This window comes from Microplitis demolitor, chromosome 10, assembly GCF_026212275.2.
Source record: "Microplitis demolitor isolate Queensland-Clemson2020A chromosome 10, iyMicDemo2.1a, whole genome shotgun sequence".
Lineage (NCBI taxonomy): Eukaryota > Metazoa > Arthropoda > Insecta > Hymenoptera > Braconidae > Microplitis > Microplitis demolitor.
Window position 1 is genome coordinate 10,776,239 of NC_068554.1, and position 25,426 is coordinate 10,801,664.

Here is a 25,426-nt window from a genome sequence, read left to right on the forward strand (position 1 = left end):
GATGAGCTACCTCTAAAACTTGAATTTAAGAGCTAATCTTCTGACCGAATTTTATTTTGTCATATACAATCGATTTCCGGTGGTGCCCAAAAAAAATCAATGCTGTTTTTCAACATACCTTAATAACTATATATAATTAGGCGATATCGTTTTTCCCGGGATTACCTTTTTTGAGGATTTATTCACCCTCCTTTTTTCTCATCACTAAATATTACTTACTGCTGATTTTTACAAACTTTTGGGTCTTCATCCGAAGCATCTCGGCACTGTTGAGTGCCATCACAAACGCTAGATAAAGGAATACACTGTCCACCACTTTCACAAGTGAATTCATTTAATTGACATTTATAAGCAAGACAAGCATCTCCGATGCATTTCATTGCAGCACATACTGTAAACTTTTCATCACTACCATCCATACAATCATTTGTACCATCACAAATTGTTTCTGGATGAATACAGCCACCATAATCACACTGATATGTGTAAGTTGGACACAAAAAATCTTTGCACAACGTCGAACTCTCATCACTTTCGTCCTTACAATCTAAATAACCTATTGTATAACAAATTAGTCGACCACATTAAATTGATCTTAAGTTTTTATGACAGATTTAAAATTTTACCATTGCATGTTTGAAAAATTGGAATACACTCGAGTGATTTGACACACTGATACTCTTGATCTGCACAAACATTGGGTACTTCACAGTGAATTTCATCACTACCATCAATACAATCTTGAAAACCATCACATCGTAGTGATTTTAAAATACAAGCACCATAGTTACACCGGTACAAAGTCACAGGACATCTAATTGAAAACCATTAAAAAATCGTCAAATTTATTTTCAATTCTATCAAAATGTATAGAAAACTTACACAATATGATAGCATAACTTTTTTAATTCATCTGAAGAATCTGGACAATCTACAATGCCATCACAGACTTGAGTGAAATTTATTTTCAATCCATCAACACAAACAAAAAGGGGAAACTCAAGTGTCTGGACATTAGAAAGATTAGATATTAATATAATTAAGATCAAAATATTCAACATTTTGATTTTTATAACAAATTTAATGATCTCATGCAAATCAACAAAGGTATTATATACACATTGGAACAATTGTCATTATTCCGGAAATGTCACGGTGAATCATGCAAAGTGTTTATTATTACAAAAGTCATAAAAAATCATAAATATCTTTTTTTATAATAAATTATATTATATTCATATATACCGAAAATAACTAAGAACTTTTGAATAAATTTTGTTCCTGAAATTTATGATACAAATTTTCATGCTTAAAATAGATAAAATTTTGTTTGTTAAGTAAAAAAAACAAAAGGTTGACATTGATGAATTCATACACCATGAACGAATTAAAGACGAATATGTATACCAAAGTAAAGAACAAGCAACTGTTAATACTCTTTTTGCAGCACTAAACATCTAGTTGGTCACGTTGAATTACGATATGCATGCGTTATTAAGTACAACAAATGACAACGTTTTTTGATTATCTTTTAAGTCAAACTTACGTGTTTCCAATTACAAGAATAAAATGACAATACTGTTTTTTTTTTTTTTTTTTTATTTGAAAACAGTAGATTCTTAAACTGTTAGCCAATGTAGCGATAATTAATTAGTACACAGAGAAAAAAACGTATATTTTCAAGAAAACATGCTTGATTTAAGTACTTCAGTTACTTATAAGTTACTATTTGTAAATAGTGCCAAGCAATTATTTTCTTCAATAATAAAGTAAAATAATTACTTTATTCAAGTATTTCATTTACTTACTGGATACCACGAAAAAAATTTGACTTTATCAAAAAAATATTCTCAGATATGCATTTTTTTTATCTAAAGAAAGATGGCGTCAGTATAACAACATGTGTTTTCTCACTATTGCTATTATCAAGTGATACTGTTTGTGATCAATGTGATTTTGCATATGTTTACTGTGAATATCGTAGCAAAAAATTCAGTGATTGTATTAAATAATTAAATATTATTGGCATATACAGTTAAATAAGATAATTTTTCGTGATAAAAATTTTTAGCCTTGGAGGTTGGGACATTTGTGAATTTTTGTCTAATTCATTGCAACGACATCTGTTGATCTTTAATATTACCTTTAATGGAAAAAATCTTTGATAGTACAACTAAATTTTGTATATATCTGAGATATTGTTTACAATATATTTTTGCTGTTATAATATGGCATCTTATTGTGTCTTATGCTTCAGAGCGGTAGAAGGCAATAATGGTATTCAATGTACTGCAGAATGTAAGCACTTTTTTCATTACTTTTGTGTTAAAACTAGATTGATGCTGAAATCAAATAAAGATGTTAAACATTTGTTACGCCGAAACTATATTATTTGCTCTGTCAACGGCACTAGTGATACAGGTACTTCAGAGCAGTATCAAGTGGTAATTAATTCGATCAATAAAAAATTAGATACATTAGATGAAATAAAAAGTGAATTAAGTAAGCTTTCTAAATGCAATAAAGCTCTTGAAAATAAATTTGACAAGTTAAAATTAAGTGTTGAGAGTATGTCTGATAACCATGTCATTTTCGAGAAAAATCTTGATACTCAAAATAAATGAACTGAAGCAATAGAACAAAAATTCTTGGCTTTAGAATCAGAAATCTTACGCAATCAATTAGTAATAACAGGAGTGCCAGAAAATGATAAGGCATCTCTGAGCGATATTATATGTAAGCTCGGTGATGAACTAAGTATTGATATACCTATTTCTAGTATCATGGAGGTGACTAGAATGGGGAAAAAGAGATCTAATGATAGCCGTGCTATCTTATTACACTTGGACAAAAAATTGGAGTGCAAATCTATCATTAAGGCTAAGAAGAAGAAGAAGAGTAAAATAACTGCCAATAAATTAGTAAATGATGCTGATTCGAACATTATTATAAATATTAACTACCGTGTTCCAGCCTATTTAAATCAATTAAAAACGAAAATTTTTAATTTGATATTAATAAAAAACTGGTATGGATTGGAAGAGGAGCAGTTTATATTCGTCTAAAACAAGGACAGGATCCCATCAAAATAACCAGTGATACTGATATTGCCAAAATTACTCTAATAAACTAAATTCAGACCAGAGTGAAGTGTTTGCTGTTCATCATAAAACGTAAATTGCAGATGTTTTTCAGATTTGTCACTTCAACGCTCAATCATTGTACGCTTATATAGATGAATTTAGAGAATTTTTTAAAGACTATTTTTTTGATGTTATTGGTATAAGTGAAACATAGTTATGTAATTTTGTAGCTGATAGTCAAGTTGATTTATATTCATATATATTACTGCGAAATGATAGAGTTGGAAGAAGAGGTGGTGGAGTTGCTGTATATGTTAAGAATAACTTTAATGTTAATAGATTAGCCTGCTCTAATTATTTAGAAACTGGAGCACCGGAATATTTAGTTGAAGTATGGTTAGCAAATTTTGCAAAATTCTTGATAGCTGTAATTTACAGGCCTCCTTTAGGTGGTAACTGATTCATTTTATGAAGAGATAAATAAATATCTACCAAGATATAATCATTATATTATTATGGGTGATTTTTATATTAATCTACTTATTAATAATAATAGAATTCAACGTTTTAAAAACACCATACTTCAACATGGATTGCATATAGTGTCTTTTAAAGCAACTCATCATATTCTTGATTCTCATACGTGGCTTGATTTAGCTATAGTTGATGATAAAGATAAACTAATAAACTCTGGTCAGTCAATAGAACCATTTTTGTCTAATTATGATTTAATTTACGTAAATTACAAGTATACAAATAAGAAAAATAGTAAAAAAGTAATTGAATTTAGAAATTGGCATCAATCAGACATTAAATCTATGGAAAATGAAATTGAAAATTTCAATGTAATGGCGTTTGACTTTATAGATAATGTAGATTATAAAGTAACTTTATTAAATTCCTTTTTGATTTACTTAATAAACAAATATATACCAATAGCTAGAAAAATTATAAAGAGGTCTTCTGCTTCTTGGATAACAGGCGGTATAAAGTATATGATTAAAAAAAGTAATAGATTATATCGTTCTTATCGTAGAAATAATAATAAAGTTGTCTATTCAAAATATTCGAAATTACGTAGAAGAATTATAAAAAAAATTTCTTAAAATAAAGCAAATTATCTGTTAAATAAATTTACTATCGCTAATAATACGAAAGTTATATGGAGTGAATTCAACAAATTAGGTTTAACAAAGTCAAAAAATAATTGTGTGAGTCTGCCATTGGATATTGAGGGATTAAATGATTATTATGTTAATTTAAATTCAAATTCTGTATTTGTTCCTGATAATGAGAATATGATAGGTATCTCTAAATTCAAAAGGGGTTAGTTGAGTTTTAATTAAAAGAAGTAAATGAATATAGTGTAAGAAAAGCGTTGATAAAAATTACAACTAATGCCCAAGGACCAGATGAAACATCTATCAAAACATATAAGCTCTTTATTAATGTCTTATTACCATTACTTAAAAGTATTGTCAACTGTTCTATAACATCGAAGCAATTTCCTTCGCTGTGGAAATACTCATATATTTTGCCATTATCAAAAACTAAAATACCAGTGAGTTTTAAAGACTATAGACCAATATCAATTCTTTGTTCGCTGTCAAAAAGTCCTAGAGCGTATTATTTATGATCAAATTACTAAATATATGGATGATAACAACTTACATGATTTATCTCAGACAGTTTTCAGAAAAAGTCTTGGTACACATACTGCAGTTAATAAATTTACAGATGATATTAGATTAGGGTTTGATAATGGCAATATCACAGTAGCGGTGCTTTTTGATCAAAAGCTTTTGATTCAGTGAATCATAAATTGCTTTTAAAAAAGATACATCTTCTAAATTTTTTGAAAGATTTAACTGAATTATTAAATGCTTATCTTACTAATAGACTACAATCAGTGAAATATAATCAAAAATATTCATCATTGATGTTTAATAGCAATGATGTACCGCAGGGTAGTGTACTGGGACCATTGTTATTTGCATTGTATATTAATGATTTGCAATACTTTTTATCCTGTAAATATTTACTGTATGCTGATGACTTAGTGATCTATTTTACATGTAAAGTTAGTGAGATAAATGAATGTATTTCTGTTATAAATATTGAAGTAAGTAAATTAATAAGATGGTGTAACTTTAATTACTTGCAACTAAATTCGGCGAAGACCAAAGCAATAATTTTTAAAGGAAATAAGCGGATTAATCTGTCGATGGTACCTAATATCTACATAGATGATAAGTCAATTGAGTATGTTTATGAAATAAAATATCAAGGGGTAATATTTAATGACAAACTTTCCTGGTCAAGCCAAGTAACAAGTATGAGTAATAAAGCAATGCGAATGTTATATAGAGGGCGTTCCACGCCAAATCGGACACTATTTAGCTTTTGTATCTCGGATTTTTTTGAAACTTTTTTATCTTTTGGTATAGGTTGAAAGAGGCCCTCATGATTTTTTTTAAATTTTTTCCTGCAACCGTTTTCGAGATATCAAATTTTGAAACATATAGAGATTTTTTTTTCAAATGCCTACGACTTCGTGAAAAGTGGTTTAAATAAAATTTTCATAGACAAAATATGTTTGTTTTTTAGACATCTTTTCAGTAAAAAATAATTAAAAAATTTTTTGAACCACGCTACTATTGAAATTTTAAATTTTAAGTATAAATTGTCGATTTACAAAAAACACTTACTAATCGATTTTCCTCATAATTTTTCACAGCAAACTGTCACCTTTTCTACAACTTTTTCAGCGATGCTCATAATGGGATAACAATGGGATCTATTTTTTTTCGATTTTTTAAATTTCACATTCCGGTTTTTTTTAAAAGAAAAATGTGTAAAAAAAAATATCATGCTCAGGATTTACTATTGACAATTATCTGACACACAATTATCATCAAAATTTTCAAATTTTATTCCCACAGAAAAATTATTAAACATGTAAGGAAATAGATGTGAATTAGTAATAATTTTTCTGTGGAAATAAAATTTGAAAATTTCGATGATAATTGTGTGTCAGATAATTATTATATTTTTATATATTATATTATTATCTCTATATTTCGAAAACGGTTAGAGGAAAAAATTTGAAAAAAATCATGAGGGCCTCTTTCAACCTGTACTAAAAGATAAAAAAATTAAAAAAAAATCCGAGATGCAAAAGCTAAATGGAGTCTGATTTGGCGTGGAACGCCCCATAGATTAAAAATCAACAAAAAAATTTTTTCGGTATTAATGAAAAGACAATTGGCGTTGTCCTTAACATTACCTCATTATGATTATTGTGCGGTTGCCTTTATAGATATGCCTAGTGTGTTAAATATGCAATTACAGCGTTCATTTAATGCATGTGTAAGATACATACTAGGTACAAGCAAACATGAACATATGCCAACTTTTAGGCGACAATTAGGCTGGTTATCTATTGAGAATAGGAGGTTATACCTACTTGGTACTTTAAGGCCATTCTCCAAGGGTGCCCCCCACTTTTTTCCAAAAAATGTGGCGCTGCCTGGTGGCCGGCAGCCGCACTAAAAAAAGTACTAGAGCTGAAAAACTTTATAATTAAATTAAAATTATTTAGAATAAGCAGATGCAAAAAATATAAATTTTATAATGAATAAAAAAATTAAGATTATTTTTTTTAATCATTAGTTAGTTTAAGAAAAATTTAAAACCTGAGATTGGAAAATAATATTTTCATTGACCTTGAACTGTCAATATCATATTTATTTTATATGAGTAATTAAAAAATAATTTTAATATTTATCCAAAAAAGGCCAACGTACAAGTAATTTTAAAGACACGTAGAATATTCAAAAAATTACTTACAGTAATTATAAATACCCAGCTGAGCGTAGTTTCTTTAATAAATTTCAGCATTATATTTGCCATTTAGTAACTTTTTATTTTGACAGATGTAAACATCAGGTCTGTACTATTTTGTGGGCGCGTGCAGGGCGCTCAAATATTGTAGCGGGAAAAATTAAATTTTTTAAAAATTCATTTCTTTCAGAATTAGTAACCCTGGAGAGAATGAATTCGCCCAACTTATATATATATATATATACAATAACGTATGATTACATATGAGGTACATATAATTATTTATAATTATGTATGTGTATAACATTATCATATCAACATTTATATATACAATGTAAAAATCAAAATTGTAGATTTTTTTTTTACTTAAACTCTTTAATCTATGATTATGAAATCATTGAAAAAAATGCATGTACTTATATTCAAGAAACGATCAAATATTGGTCGTATTCACTTTCGTTGAGACTTATTTGACTGAACTTGTATAAAGATATTTCCGTTATTCAACAAATATTATTTGGCGAAAGTAAATAATTTACATTTGTGATTGTCTCTTGAATAAGTACATGATTTTTTTACAATGATTTAGTAATCATAGATAAGAACATAACTGAAAAACATCGGAATTTTGAAAAATTTTCACAAGACAGTTTATAGGAGATGAAATAGCCTAAAAAAAAAAGTCATACGGTATTTTGTGACAAGTCTCATAGTTTCGCCAAAATAGTCAAAAATATTTCAATTCTTCGTACTTTAAACTTTAACTTGATAATACTTATGAACTGGTCGATTTATCAAAAAATTATAAGGGCCTTTTTTTATAGCACGTCGAATTTCTATAAAAAATGTATATAAATCTGTTCGACCTATCGATCTGCTCATAAGTTATAACTCTTGAAAAAATAATTTTCTGATCGATTCTAAGGGCTTGACACTGAAATAAAAATAACTAGAAAACAATGCGGAGTTTCGAAAAATTTTATGCGTCATACATTGTCAGGAATAAATTTACTGATTAAAAAAGGGCTATGACTTTTTGTGATAAGTCAGCTTGTTTCGCCGGAAAAGTAATAAGACCTCAAAATTTACTATGAATTTGTCTTCAAGCTTAAATTACTTTCTCGAAGTCAAGTTAGAGTAATTTTCGAAATCTTTTTACTTTTTCGGCGAAACTATCGGACTTACCATAAAACGTCATAGAATCTTTTTTGTAGATAATTTTATTTTCTACAAATTGTAGTAACAGTTACTATCAGGATGGTAATATTTACTATCAGGGTGATAATATTTACTTCTGCAATAAATTTCGTAACAGTTACTATCAGGATGGTAACAATTATAATTTCTGATGGTAACTGTTACCATGTGGATTATAAATATAACTATTTAAAATAATATAATAATGAACTCTAGTTACTATACAGGATTGTAACAATTATCATAAATATATGGTGAATATTACAATCTACATGATTTATATACAATCATGTAGATAATATTTACTACTATCTGATTGATGGTAGAAATTTTTACCATAGCTAGATAGTAACTCCTATTATTTATTTACTGAGTGTAAGTTTTCGAGTTCTCACATACGCTAAATCTTTTTTTTTAATGATTTTCAAAGCAACTAAAGAAAATTTCAGCTACCGTTAAAAAAAAAATTTCATTTTTGCGGGCACAATGAGATACTTCCTTTCGAACGAAATTTAATATTAAAATCAATTATGATTCATCAAATTAATAATCAATTATTAAACAACTACGGTACATATCTTCTTTTAATACTTTTTTAATGATACGAAATTCAATTAATTGATACCAATAAATAAAAAATCGCGTGACCTTGACAAGTCCGTTGTAAAGCACAACCTCTCCGCTTCGCGTTCGAGGCGTGCAAAATAAAATTTTATTATTACTATTTCTGAAAGAAATGAATTTTTAAAAAATTTAATTTTTCCCGCTACAATATTTGAGCGCCCTGCACGCGCCCACAAAATAGTACAGACCTGATGTTTACATCTGTCAAAATAAAAAGTTACTAAATGGCAAATATAATGCTGAAATTTATTAAAGAAACTACGCTCAACTGGGTATTTATAATTACTGTAAGTAATTTTTTGAATATTCTACGTGTCTTTAAAATTACTTGTACGTTAGCCTTTTTTGGATAAATATTAAAATTATTTTTTAATTACTCATATAAAATAAATATGATATTGACAGTTCAAGGTCAATGAAAATATTATTTTCCAATCTCAGGTTTTAAATTTTTCTTAAACTAACTAATGATTTAAAAAAATAATCTTAATTTTTTTATTCATTATAAAATTTATATTTTTTGCATCTGCTTATTCTAAATAATTTTAATTTAATTATAAAGTTTTTCAGCTCTAGTACTTTTTTTAGTGCGGCTACCGGCCACCAGGCGGCGCCACATTTTTTGGAAAAAAAGTGGGGGGCACCCTTGGAGAATGGCCTTAATTTATAAGTATCTATATCTAAACAACTTAGGGCTTTTTTCAGATAAATTAATATTCGAAAATCATATGTATTGATTGAAAGTTGATCTAAATAAAACCAACTCATTATGGGTACCACCATTTCATACTAATTACTATCAGAAATCATTTCTGATAACTGGCATTAAATTCTGGAATTCGCTGCCTAAAGATATAACATCAGCTGATAGTTTAAGTATTTTTAAGAAATTATGTTTTAAGTATTTAATGGTATCGGAGAAAAATATTTAAAATTTGATAAATTGTATTATGTCTCTTTCTAATTATGTCTATAATTTTTATTTTTATTAATAGCATATTGTATGTATGATCTGCTGGCGTGTCTTTCTTTTATGAAAATGGGCTCTGACGGGATTAATCCTAGAGTCGTTATTGTTTGTACTAATTCTGTAAATCAGTATAAATGAATGAATAAATAATTAAATAATGTTGTTCAGATTAATCTTGTACCTTAACAAATATTTTTTTTTTCGTTTTTAATAAATAATTTTACCTTACCCAAGATTCGAACTTAAACCGATCACGGGAGACTTCCCGAGTCAAAATTTTGAATGTGGATTTGCCCTCTATATTCTAAATCAGGTTATTGAGGCTGAAATTATGGTTATATGAGGATATAAAGGGTAAAATCATATACTGAGAAAAAAATTTTCTTCTAACAACTAAGGTAAGTGACCCCTCTATTGGCGAGTTAGGCGTATTTTTTTGTCGAATTAAGAATTAAAATATAAAAAGACAATTCATGTATAAAACAGTGATAGAACGTTGAAGCGTATACATTCAACTTCAAATTAAAAAAGAATATATATAAAAATATTTATTAGAAATTCAATAATGAATAAAAATAACTTCAATTTCCGATGTTCCCGCTATTGGCCTAGCTGTCCCCTCAATCGGCCACCTTTTAGATAAAATTTTAGCTGATCGGATGTATATAATTTATTTTCATCTATTATAAATATTTATATTTATTTTGAAATATAACTTAATCAATTTGTTTATTGATTTTGACATTAAAAAATTAAATTGACTATTTTGCATATAAATAATAACCTCAAAAAAAATTAAACTAAGGTGGCCGATAATGCATACAGAGGTAATTTTTTTGTATCTATATTCGGCCACCCTATTTTTATCACAAATAAGGTAAAAATCATTAAATTTTTAACTCCTGAAATTACTATGAAACGAGCTAATAAGATTACAGAAAAAAAATCCGACTTTTATTGTTATTTTTAATTAGTAATCGGTTATTGAAAAAACAAGAATACTTAACCTCCCTGATAAGAAACCACGAGAAATCGCGTCTGACGCACTACTTTTTTTTTTTTTTTTTTTTTTCATTAAAAAATGACTGTTTACAATAATCAAAGTATTGTAACGGGTAAAATTTGGGTTAGTTTAAATCACAAAATTAGTAGTTATTAATTAATTGATGTTTTAAAATGAACCTGGGAAAAATCGAAGACACAGAACAAAGAAAAGATGAACCAGTAATTAGTTATAAACTAAATATGATAAATTTAGTAATTATCCAATATTATTAGTCAAGTATTAATTTATACCAATGAGAATAGAACTGGTTCAATGAAATATTCCAGTAAATTAATAAGCAAAGTTAGAACCAAAAGCTATGGTTTATTTTGACACAAACTACCCCTTTTAGCTCGTGTACAGCTCGCCGGAGTCCAGGGTGGAAAACAAAAGAGGTCTTCAAAAGACAGACAGCTTCAAATATATCAATAATTCAAGACTTTATTTAAACAAAATTTTTTGCATGGGCTTCGAAAGACAAAATTCACTTACCTGGTCCAGTCGGACTCCTGGTAAGTAAGCTTCCTGAATGTTGGCCGAGAATGGTCTTCCACTGCAACCTCTCGAGAAGACTAAGTTGCCGATACGGGCTTGGATGAGCGTTTTTATTACTTGACCCATCCACCACACATATGAGAAGAATAATTTCTATCGCCCTCTATCGTCGATTGCGTAAGTGTGGCGATTGAAAAATTATTCTAAGTCCCTGGGCGAATAAATCAAAGGGAAACAGAAAACGACAAAATAATATTCAAGAGACTGAAATTCTTCTAAGTTCTGAGCGATAAAATCAACGAGAATTGAAAAAAAAATAATATAAACGCAATATAAAAATGATTTGAAAGAAAAAGAATGTGTTTAGAGAGAGAAATAATATTAAATACTCAACTATACTTTTAAAACAATATACATGGAACGTACGCCGAACGAATTCAACTTATTATAACAATATACCTCAGTGTCAATTATTTATCAAGCAAATACCGCGATCAACTCTACTGAAGGACCAGCGATAGCCGATGCAACAAATGAAGATACAACTGACTTACCGGCGTTGACAACAATTAACCTCTGGAGCATTTGGATAATAACTATCACATGAACTATATTTTTACTTTATATAACAGAATATCAATTATCCAAATTAAATAAACTTTAACTATGTAATTATTTCATTAAGGCAACTGGGCCAGAACAATTTACTCAAAATTAATCACGGACAACAACACGTCCTACCTTCACAAAATCCCGGTCCTCTCTGACTATATTTTTCATTGATTTTTCCGAGGGAGGGTAATCACTCACGTGTTATCCCCTCTCATGACCTCGGACCCGAAATTATTAATTAAAATAAAACATATAAACTTGTCACACGACCTGAGTTATATCATAATAATAAATTGAATAATATTTCCTATCTATAAACATAAACATAATCATTACTATCTCTTTCAAATTTTAAAGTAATAATTAATTTAGTGCACCACGTGGCTAGATAAAAATATTGATTTTTATCCCAACTATATCGACTTACTCTTCCTTCGGTCGATATTTTTATCTATAATATACGCGCACGTGTGCAAATAACTGAAATGAAAATATCGATTAAGTACATAATTTTCAGAATAATTATCAAAACATATATATATAAACATAATAAACAATAATATCAATAAATCCATAATTAAATCATACTAAAATAATCTATCAAAATAATATAAATATTTGAACAATAATAAATTTTAATAAATAAATGCGCCTGATTTGAGCTAGGAGGTGTTGTCAAATTTACGGCGAGATGCAAAAGCGCGCGCATCGATTCACGTTTGAATCGCTACGTGACAAAAGTATCTTAAAATTCGAATGATTAGCTTTAATTTTCACTGTAATACTTGATTTTATGAAGCATATTTTCTAACAGTTTGATGATATCTAAAATGTCACAAAAAATAAAAACAACTTGGTCTTGCAGCTTAGTCTTCTAATAATTTCTAATTGATAAGGCATAACTCATTTCCTTGAAATTCATATTTAAGCTTACAAAATAAGTATTAATTACACTATTGTAGCTTTATTGTATTTACATAAGAAATCTCCCTTTCCATTCCGGGTAAGGCCGGATGGCTCTTTTTTTTCCCTTTGACTTCGCTGGCTCGGGACTTAAAATATTTTTCACTCGGCGCGCATTCATATTATCATACTATACACTTGTACAAATGTAATATCACACAAATCTTAGTAGTAATGATCACAATAGCAATTTAGTCATAGTAATAAGAAATTAATGTAATTAAATAATAGTAGTAATCACGTTTAGTATAGTCATAGATATAAGAATTAACCGTAGCATCAATTCTAGTCATATTTAAATTATAATAGCTCATAGGAAATAGTAATACAAATAATAGTAATAAGTAAAAATAGTGTTACATACTGGATAATTTCCAATATTAATTAAAATATTTTTGAATATTTAATTTTCTATTAATGTCCAGGTCATCGATTATTTTATGAATTATTATTTTCGCGATTTAATGTGTAGTATCGCGCGACCCGGTCTCCATATTGTTTATTAAGATGCAGGATTTGGATAATCCTGGACAGCCGGTGGCAGTGCCCAGAACTGGATAAATTATTAGGCAGCCGGTATCTGCGCCCAATATTTACTTGATGATTTTTGGATTATTGGGCTGCCGGTAGCTGTGCCCAATATAACCATGGAGTCGTAGGATATTGGGCTGTCTAATGTCAGCCCAAAATAAGGTTGAATTAAATTAGGATTAATTGTATAGTTTACTAAGAATAGAGAGCAGAGGTTCGAGCTCCATGAGCTCTCTCGTAAGACTGACTATTTAATCGTTATAAAAATATAATAAAGCCAACAGAGTTGATAAAATGTTGACGCTGCATCTCAGGTTCCCTGTGAAAGAATCGTCGTGGCCCGGGTCTCATGCGTCGTCATCTGTTTAGACTATCCGCGAGTCACGGCGATCCCCTTATCGCAAGAGATTTCCGTTACATTGTTGGCGATGAATAAAAATAATATCGCCAACTAAACGTTTATTAACTTATTTATCATTTTAAAAAGTGTCGAACCATTTATTCGCCCATCACGGTGAATAAATAATTCGAGACTTCAAAAAAAATTTTTCTAAAATTTTTATTCAAATTTAATTAAAGCCAGAACGTAACATTAGTAATAAGTAAATCACAAAAAAAAACACTGGTTCGTTCTCCCACCATCACAGTATGTTTAATCTAAACTAGATTAATTTGACTTTTTTTTAAAAAACTATTTACGCATTAAGACGTCCTTATTGTGAAAATATATCGATTTTTCGACTAAGTGGCCGATAAAGAGGGCCTGGCCGATAGAGGGGTCACTTACCTTAAATTTTAGTTATGACAACAAAATGAATTGATTGCTCATTGCCAATCATATATTTAGTTGTTTTAACTAAATATTTTATAATCCACCAACAAAACAAATTATTAGAAACTAAAAAATATTTAGTAAAGATAATTACGTGTTACCCTCGCGGTTTTGAATCACCCTGGAAACACGGTGGTATCACGGTGGATCCACGGCGGTTACACGGTGGGTTTTTTATCATGTTATCACCATGATTTCACGTACACCGTGTAACTATCGTGGAAACACCGTGTAACCACCGTGTATACACAGTGATAAAATGGTACAAACCCACCCTGTAATCACCCTGGATCTACCATGATTCTATCGTGTTTCCACTCTCAGGGTGTTTCCAGGCTGATTCAAAACCGCGAGGGGAAATAGCAAGCATAGAATGAAATTGATTACCTGTATAGCTTATAAAGTAGTCATAATGAAATATATATGTGAGCCCCAGAGAATGAGTTATTTATAATAATTAAATATTATTTTGAATTGACATAATATTTATTTAACAATTAAATAAATGCATATTTAGAAAAATAGTTTATTTCCTTGGCACGTACTTTTTTTTGTGCTACTAGCGTACATGTTTCGCGCGCAAGCGCGCTCGTGTCGTTTTTCATATATTTATTTTAATGTATATTTTCCTGTGGTTTGTATATATTTTTTTTGCTTTTGACCAATCACGTTACGAATAAATTGATGCCACATATATCTCATCTCAGTTTTAATATGGGGTTACCAAAATTGTTCAGAGAAACATTAATATTAAACATTAATGTCATAGTGTAATACAGGATACACCGGAATATAATAATCCTGAAATAAGTTTCTTACCACGGACACTACAAGTGGTAGGCACGATCTAGTGGCAAGCACCGAACTACTCCCGCTACTGCTGCATAGCACCAGAACTTTTAAAATCAATAATCATTAGGTTTAAATATATATTTATTAACTTCGAACAAATACCTGTGAAAAATGAATCATACATAGCCATGCATGGCTGTATATTGTTCATGTATGAAGCATATATAGCCATTCATAGAGCATATATGCCCATACATGGAACATATATGGCCATACATGGGCATTCAAACTTTTTTAATATAGTCGTGCATGACCATATATGAATCATACGAGGCCGTATATGGCCATACATGGTTTTGTATGGCTATATATGCCCATGTATGCCCATGATTAATCAAACATATGTGGCCATATATGGCCGTATATAGTCCATGTACGGCCATACATGGTCATACATAGCCCTGTATAACTATATATGGCCATGTATGTCTGCGATTAATTTAACATATATGACCATGTATGGCCGTATGTGGTCCATGTATGGGCAGATATGGCCATACATAGAAACGTATGACTATTGAAGTGTATAAAAAAATGATTTTTTTTTTCAATTCTCATAGTCTTAAAAGTTTCTTTGAGACCTAAAAAAAATCATCCTAAAAAATCAGCTCGATATCTCAAAAATTGAGGTGGCGGTTTACAAGTTCATTTTCCCATTTGAAATACATGTCAAAAAAATTTTTTTTTAGTTTTTCGAGGAAAAATCAAAGAAGAATTTTATTTTTCGGATAATAGTGGATACAGTCTAGATAGCATACAATACTGTCTGAAATTTTTCTTTTACAGAAAGAACTCTGTTCTATCCCAGAGAGTTGCCATTGCTATATTGTTTTTTCCGTGTATGATATACATTTCTTAAAATAGAAATCTTTTTGAAATAAACTATATTGAATATAATTTCAACCATATATTTACCCGTGAAAATGAAACATATATTGCCATGCATTACGCTTTTTGAGATTATGTTGACGTAATAAAATTTAGTTGTTTCAAATGAATTTTAATTTAACAGAATTAACCAAAACAATTTAACTGTCCGAAGAGAAATTTTTTCTCAGTGTATTCGAGTAATAAAGTAAGCTATCGAGTAGAACTGTAAATCTGACCTAATTTCGGGAGTTTTATTCGCTTATACCAAATATAGGGTATAACAGGGCTAGGCTGTTACTCTGGTCGTCCTTAAATTACCTTTTTAGGGCGCCACTGGAAGTGATAACGGCCTCCCAGAACCGGATCTTAAAATCTTCAGGGTCGGTGTAATTTTATTTAATTGTAAGAGAAGGATGAGGAAGGATAACTTATAAATAATTTTCTATTTCAATTCACAAGTTAAACCTTTTATTTTCTCATAACCTAATTGACCTTTATAATTTAACTTCACTTATGACCTTTTTATAAACCTTATATTTTATACCTTTTATAAACCTTATAACTTCTAATATAAACCTTATTACATTAAACCTTATAAACCTTATGACATTAGACCTTATAACCTTATGACATTAAACCTTATAACCTTTATAACATTAAACCTTATAACGTAAAATCTTATAACCTTTATAACTTCATTAACCTTATAACCTTTTATTTACTTGCCCGCAATAATTTTATTTAATAAAATCAGCCAACTACCTTTGGCGTTACCACACACTCCCACTCTGGTTAAAAATCGCTTAACCTTCGCGATACTTAATTACTAACATTTCAATAAAATCAGCCAACTACCTTTGGCATTACCACACACTCACACACTCATTGATTAAAAATCGCTTAACCTTCGCGACGCTTAACTACTAATATTTTCCCTTAATTTCTTATGTATTTCACTCACACACTCACTCTGTCCCCTGGACTTATTTAATACACTGAAATTTTAAATCAATTTTCCCGCAATTAATAAATTTAATTAATTTAGAGAATTATATAATTATTAATTAATTTATTAATTGATTTTCCCTACTTACTTTATTGATTACTATTTCTTTTCAATTTCTTATCACTTATTTTACTTCAATAATAACACGACCTTGACTCAGAAATTTAGTAACGCGTTTCTTCAGGTACTTTAATCACCGCGATAATTCTTCTTATTTTATTTACGCCTTTTGCTTAATTAATTATAATTTCTTTAATTACTTAAATTTTTCTATTTAATTTACCAACGACCCTGACCACGGATCTCTCTTATCTTTCCGGGACAGTTTTAATTGATTTTATTTATTTCAATAATTTTATTAAATTTTATTTATAAGTAATTCATAATTGTAGCGGCTATGACTAGATTCGACAGTTCCGGTGCGCGCGTCACTCGACCCACCTGGAAACTTCTAGAACAATTCCGGCTACCTGCCTGGAAATATTTTTTCGCAATGGCTCCGGCTACCTGCCTGGAGTTAATTAATTACTAAAATTTTATAATTATATCCGAATTTAATTTATTAATTTTCTTTATGAAATTAATTTAATTCGCGAGAATTTTATTTAGACGCGACGATCTTAAACGTATGCTAAGTATCTAATAAAATTTTTCGGCTTCCCGCCTGGAATAAATTTTATAAATACCTCTACAATTAACTCTCCAGATTTTTTCGTCGTCGTGTCTTTGTCCGGTTCAGTCTAATTATTTGTCCTTGTTCTCGTTTGGTCTAATCTGGTTCCGTCTCTCTCTCTCTTTTTACTCTCCTCTCTCTCTCTCTCTCTCCTTACTCTCCTTTAACCTGTTACAATCAGACGCAATCAGTAATGTTTATAAAAATACCGGCTAACTGCCTGGTATTTGTTATAATTAATTGAAATTTTCATCGCTTGGTTCCACAAAAACTCAAGCTATTAATTAATTAATTACCTGTTATAATTATTTTCGGCGTCTATTATGGCGTCGGTTGTCTCGTCACTCTGTTCTTTCCACCTCTCTATTCGGACGTCCCGATGGTTAATGCCCGATTCTCATTCCGGTCCCCGTTTATGATTGCTCGTTCACTCTTGACTATAGTTGTCCTTTTTTCTCTCCTACTTAACTCTAGGTGGGGTCGACGGTCGAGCAAGTGAAATTTCTATTTCCGGACGACTAGTCGCTACCTACCCGGAATACCCGAAGTGGTAATGTCACATGACCGACAGTGCGCATAATAGATTTTATTTGAATTTACTTAAACGCGGTAAATACGAATTTACCCCGTTACAAGGGTAAATTCATATTCAGCAGGAATGTTAAAATACCCTCCAAAACCTACTTTTTAATTATAGAAGCGATTGTTATTGGATCTTCGTTGGTAGACAAGGGGAACGAAGGGGGTATAAACTATAAGATTAAAATGACTGCTATAGTCGCGATTTTTGAATAAAAAATGTTACAAATATTTATAAATTAATTTATAGTATAATGATAAAACAAAAATAAACAATCGCGCTAGAAAAAAATTAAGAAAAATTAATATCGGAATTAATTTGTATTTCCATGAAAATTGGTGATCGTTATCAATAGATGTGCCAGTTAATACTAAAAAACTTGAATAAAATAATTGTATTAAAATATATTAATAATAAATAATAAAAATTTTAACGAAGTCATTATTCTAAATATCTAAATTTATTTCAATTTATCAAAACTTATTAAATTAAAAATGAATATTTATAGTTTCAATGTATATTTATAGTTTTCATCTTACACAGTTGAAAATTTTGTGTTCTTGTGTATAAAAATTCAATGGTTCAATATTTCGTGTCAATTATTTGACACCATCGAGTGTATATTTGACTAAAGTTGAATATCCCTGACGGTCCTGAATCACGGGGTATTACGGTGAATCACCGGGAATCACCGTGAACGCTCACTGTGATGTTACCGTGATTCACCGCGATTCACCGTGATTCACGGTAGCATCACGGTGATTTACCGTGAGAGTTCACTGTGATGTTGCGGTGAATCACAGTTAATCGACGTGAGATCTCACCACGATGTCGTAGATCACGTTGATTTCGCAAAAATCACGGTTATTGTATAAAAAAAATCGGTCTGTCGGTTGTCTCTGCGGGCCAGCCCCAAAACTTCCCGCCAAAAATTCCCAAAATTTAGAGCTCTTTGAGCTCGAAAAATTGTTGTGGATATATTTTCGAGCTCCTCGAGCTCGAAAATACTTTTGTATGCCTTCATTTTCGAAAAAATAGTATATTATACACCTAGGAAAGTAAAGTAAGAAATGTCTCAGATAACATGTAATCTTAACAAAAAACATGTGATCTGAGGCTTTCTTATTTACTTCACGAGGAGTTGCTAATATTTTTCTCGTCGATGGAGGCAGAACGCGGCAACTTCGTTTTGCACAGCGGGACGAAAGTTGACGCTTTCCGCCCGGAGGCGAGAAAAAACGTTTTTTACCATTTTTTCTCAAACGATATCTCTCGAACGAATAAACTGATTGAGACGTTTAAGGTGGTAATCGACGTGTTTTATTGAGTTCTACAACTGATCAGATTTTAAAATGGATTCATCAAGTCGTTCTTGAGAAATTTCACAAAAAACTAAAAAAAAAATTTTTTTGAATTTTTTCGTTAATGGTTTCTCTTAAACGAATGAACCGACTTCGATGGTTGAGGTGGCATTCGACGCGGCTTACAAAGTTTTAAAGCTGAGTAGATTTTGGAATTAATCCATTCAGCGAATTAAAAGTTATCCAAAAAAAACATTTTTGAAAAAATTTTATTTTTGAAATATCTCCGAACGTACTCTACCGACTAAGCTCAACTTTCCAGTGCTTATAGTATTTAACAAGTCGCGTCGAATAACACCTCGACAATCAAAATCGGTTCATCCGTTCAAAAGTTTCAGAATATTTACATACGTACGTATGTACATACATACATACACTCGGACATCATCTTGAAATTAGTCAGAATAGCTTCCGAGAACCTCAAAATGTCGACATCTGTTGGAATATCGATTTTCACAAATCGGGGTGAAACTAATAACTTCCCGAATGCTTGAAAATTTGCAATTTTCTTAGCGGAAAGTTAAAAAGGCAATACATTATGAAATCTCGATGGGGTAGCAGAATTTTACAAAAATTCACCGTAAATCACGATAAATCTCCTGGTTTGATTATAGAACATCACCCTGATTAAAAATACTCATTAAAAAGTATTGAAAAAGATAAGAATTGAATCGTTTTGAATACTTTCTATACCCCAAGGTTTCCATCTGGACATAAATTTAATACTTTTCAATCATATTGAGTCCAAAAATAATATAAGAATTTCTGAACTTCCGAGAAATTGAAAAAGAGCCAAAAGAATTGATATTTTCAATCTTTTTCAATACCAAAATAGTTGCATATTTCTGGTTAAGACTTAGATTGAAAAAGATTCAAATGAATTGTCAGTTTTCAATCGTTCTTAATACCAAAATAGCTCCATATTTCGGGTTAAGATTGGAATTGAAAAAAATTCGAATCAATTAAAATTTTGAATCTTTCTGAATACTTTTCCGTAACAAAATAACATCACATTTTGGGTCACGTGTCGGATTGAAAAAGATTCAAATGAATTGACATTTTTGAATCTTTTTGAATCATTCTCGATACCAAAATAGTTCGATTTTTCGGATCGTGAGTAGGATTGAAAAGAATTACAACTAATTGACGTTTTTGAATCTTTTTCAATACCAAAATAATTCCATATTGGGAGGTATTGAAATGACGAAACATTGAATTCCTTTTTCAATACATTCGAATTTCATTTTGAGAATTACAAAATACTCAAATGATCACAATTTCAATATCATTCAATACTTTTCAAAACCTCCGTATGGATTGAAAAGAATTGAAACAATTTTAAATTCTTTTCAATGAGATTCACCGTGAATAGACGTGAATCACCGCGATATTACCCCGAATCACCGTAAAAGCTCACCGTGATATCACGCACACATTCACGGTAATTTACGGTGATTCACCGTGAATTACCGTAATTTCACTCTATTGGCGTGATTTACTGTGATTCACCTTATATCACGGTGAATGTGGACCGCCGGGGATGTGTTGTCTGAGGTTAACAAGTTTTTTAAGTTGATAAGTTTATGAGTAATCAAAAGAACACATTTTTTGTGTTAACTCAAATTTAATACAGAAGAACGGTTGACTAAATTCCGAGAATTTATACGGTGTGAGGTGGAGATTTATGACATATTATTTTTGTTAGCTTAACACACAAAAAAAATGTTACATACCCTTATTAAAAGAAACGATTTAGTGATTAGAAAAAAAAAATTTTAAATACCTTTGAATACTTTCAAAACTTTCAAATCGCCCTTCTTATAGGCATTTAACATTACAAATTGTTTTAAATCACTTCTTTTAATAAGGGTATTATAGACAACATTTAATTTGTGCAGATACTAACCATGTCAGAAAAGCATCTTTATGTTATCTAAAGAAAGATATCTCTTAGAGGCTGTCACGATATTTAAATATCGTGGCAGTCTCACATCAGGTCGGTGGGCAACAGATGGCAGCACACGCTGCTCACACGTCTTTTCATTTATTAATATTATGATTATTTTGTTTATATGTAAAATTTTATTTTAATTACTACGCTACTTATACTTAATGGATTTATTATGTGTAAACTGCGATGAACTCATGAAAATTCACTGATTATTTTGAGAATACAAGTAAATTTTATGAGGCTGGGGAGATAATTAGTCATTTCATTTATATGCTTGTAGTTTTTGGTTGATCGGCGCATGCGCGTCGACGCAACAGTTGGCATCGAGAAATTTACTTAATTATGAATGAATTTAGGATTGTTATGAATAAATCATCGGTGGATTTTGCATTACATGGACGTTATAATTAGGACATAGGAAAGCAAATGGACATTTACCGTCGGGAACTAGCGAAGTTACACAGTTGACATCGAGTAATTTAGTATTGCTACTGGTCAAAATTAACATGCGACAGAGATAGCTCTCCATTGGTTAAAAGGAGAGATAAACACAAACATGGCGCCGGCTGAGGTGCCGGCGTGAGATTCACGTGCTGCCATGGTCAGACGTGGATAAACAATTGTACGGGCAGGGTGTGCTGCTATATAGTAATATCTATCATTAAGACGCCATTTGAGATAGTGCGTAAATATTTAATAAAATAGCCATCAGAGTTAGCCTTATTATTTTGCAAAAAAAAAAAAAACTTGTTTACTCATCGAGTGATTGTTAATAATACCCAATGGAGCCTGTTCGTCGGTTATATTACAACGACGACTGTAAGTTCCTTTGGTAATTCATTGGCGTGTAACTTTGCTTTCCCGCGTTGGTGGCCATTTGCGATCGTGTGAGCATAACTGAGATAACGATTCTTTATTGATAAAATTTACAGGCATATGAGGAAATGAGTGGTTATTGAGCCCAGTGGATGTTCAAGTTTTGATCGAAAATATTTATTATTGTTTATTAAAACCGGATATTAATTCTGGGAAATATTTTGATATTATTATTATTTTATGTCACGTGGTCAATATTAATTTTGGTTGTGACAAACATATGCGACTGGGTTTTCAATATATTATACTTGCTAAGTTATTATTCATTATTAATTTGAGTTATTATTATTATAATTATTTTCTGGTGCGTATTATTATTTTATTATTTTATTTATCACGTGAGAGTGATGCAGAGGTGTAAATATCATTTGTAATTATTTTGATTCAAGACCATCCCATAACTATTAGTTGGGTATAGCATAATATTATTTTGCGAATGCTGTAAAAATTCACCATGGAAAAATTACTGGAAATTTCTATTGGAAATACTTTAAATTCCTATGTGAGATTATTTTATTTAATATTTTCTATGATCACATGTGAGTGATATAATACTTTATACTTATTGAAGTAGTATTTTGAGATTGTTATCAGTTCAGTACATTTATTTCGTTTGTTTATATTCACGTGCGAGTGAAATTATTATTTACTATTATTTATATTTTCCGAAAATCACCGGCGAGTGATTATATTTTGTACGTTCGATGAATTATTTTGCGGCTGATATACTTATTGTTTATTCAGTATTATTATTTTGATTATAATTTTGGTATACGCATACTATCTTTATTTTTGTTGTAAGTGAACTAATATTATTTTTTTGATATTATTTATGTGAGTATTCGATATATTTGATTAATTAATTTATTAATTAAATGATAATTAAATGCAAATGGTCAGCAACTCGGTATTATTTAATTTTATTATTTTAATTACTGCTATCTTTTTCTTGCTATCCTATTCCTAAATCTGACAATCGCTATCCTCTCATTTATTTTATTTTCATTTTCATTTTCTCCGTTGTATTTATTTTGAGTAAATTTTGTTCGTGGAGGCACACGAACTGGCGCCCAACTAGGTTGTCTAACCCAGCCTGAGTAGAGCTGTGTGTCCAGGGAGATTCGGGATATCTTCAGGTAGGACTTTGGTTATTATTACTTTATTTTCAGTTATTTTTCACCAACGGAGAGCCATAACGGCTACTGAGCGCCAACCACACTCCGCCGTGGGACGCGTAAAATAGTACGGAACGTTATAAGGCCAGACAAATGTTATCTTTTTGACAAATTTTTAGGGATATCGATTTATCGAAATCTAAAAGATAACCTTACGATAACTTTCGTTGATGTCCTTATGAGGTCAAAAAATATCTTTTTGTAAACGTTTGATCATAACCTAAATTTATTAGCTGACGTTTGGTATTCATATATTTTATGTTTAGTTTAGTCTAACCTACAAAATAGGTATACGTGCAAAAAGTGCGCGATAAAAAATGTTCTTCAGAAAAACATTTAAAGAATTATTTGCGAGCCAAAAATATAATCATTTACGAAAATTCTTAAATAATTCAATAAACAATTCTAATCTGTAGGAACCTCAGATTATTGGGCCTCAATCATTAAACCCTGAATAAGAAAAGTGATTTAATCCATGCTAAGTGTATATGTATATATTAGTCGATTAAAATTGCTTTGAATTATTTCGAATCGTTTTGAATCATTTCAAATAATTTTTCGTAATTACCCAATGAATAAAGATTTTGTCTAATCATATATGATCATGCTTAATTGTCTATATATGATCAGATCCGAAAATTGGCCAGATCTGATTATATATAGTCATATATGATTAGATATAATCATGCATAAACGAATATAGTCATTTTTAGAATCTCATTTAGAATAACTGTAAATTATCAATTAGGAGATTTAATTAGGATGTATTGTCTTCATCAATCTAAATGTCGGTTAAATTTAAATTAAAAAAAAAAACTACTATCCGTTGACTACTACTTTACTACGTCACCCGTCTAATTAATGTCCTAAGCCGATGCTGCTCAACTTTCGTGATCGCTGGATAGTATTCTGATTCTCTAGTCTGTTATGAACTTACAATAAAGAAAAGTTTATGGTATTACTTAACTCAAATAATGAAATTGATACACATCCTACGTAAATAATGCCTAATCATGAATTTAATTTTGTACGTTAATTACAATAGAATTCATTACATAGATATAATGAAATCTATTTATCTATAAACTTATTAATATTCGTATATAAATCAATATCGATTAATACTTTTAAATTGCTGCCGAAACCTTTGAACATTTTTTAAGTACCCTGTTGAAAAAATCCTATAGAAACTATTAGGTTCCGGTCATAATCCGATTTAAGTTCCCATAACCTATCTGAACGGAAAAAAGTTCCATTCTATTGATTTATGGGAATGTATAGGAATAGATCAGGTTTCAGAACTTAACTGACTTTTCCTCAATGGAATGTATGAGATTTAATGGGCACGAAAAGTTATATTCATTTCTATACAAAATAACTGATAAAATATCTATCAGAATCGAAGAGAAATACCTTAGACCACTTTTATGTCAGCATACTCAGGTCTTGATTGATTTATTTTTCTGCTAGTTATTTCATTTTTTCTTATAGTATAAGGTTTCAATCAGAGTTGTCATCACCGAACTCTATATGTTTTCAGAAGAAGTTTCTACTTCATGTTTTGAACAATTTTTAATTGGCATAGCATTTGGCAAAGATATGATTTTATGGGAATGCATAGATACTTATTCTACAAAATTACGAATTTTTTCATGAAACTTAATCTGCAATCACTGTGTCAAAAACACAATACATTCCTATTGGATTTTTGATTTGTTATTGGAATGAATCTAAAATATCTCAGTAGTTATTACAAACTAAATGTATATGTTTTTTTTCTCGTTTATTTTTAATCAGTGAATAATATTAATGAATCGTTCGATTTTAATATAGTTATCGACACGTAATAAAGTTATATTTGATTGGCTAAAACCTCATTGCTTTTAG

General features: G+C 30.1%; 1 protein-coding gene across 1 annotated transcript in view; it reads right to left on the reverse strand.

Annotated features, from left to right (window-relative positions):
* Window positions 1-215: 215 nt before the first annotated feature.
* The window catches only part of LOC128668839 (low-density lipoprotein receptor-like), a 28,356-nt gene continuing 3,145 nt past the window's right edge, over window positions 216-25,426 (reverse strand). The window contains exons 2-4 of the mRNA XM_053742641.1: window positions 883-1,007; window positions 627-814; window positions 216-556 (exon numbers count right to left, since the gene is read on the reverse strand). Coding sequence (XP_053598616.1) covers window positions 216-556; window positions 627-814; window positions 883-1,007 — 654 coding nt within the window. The remainder of the gene's footprint in view (window positions 557-626; window positions 815-882; window positions 1,008-25,426) is intronic.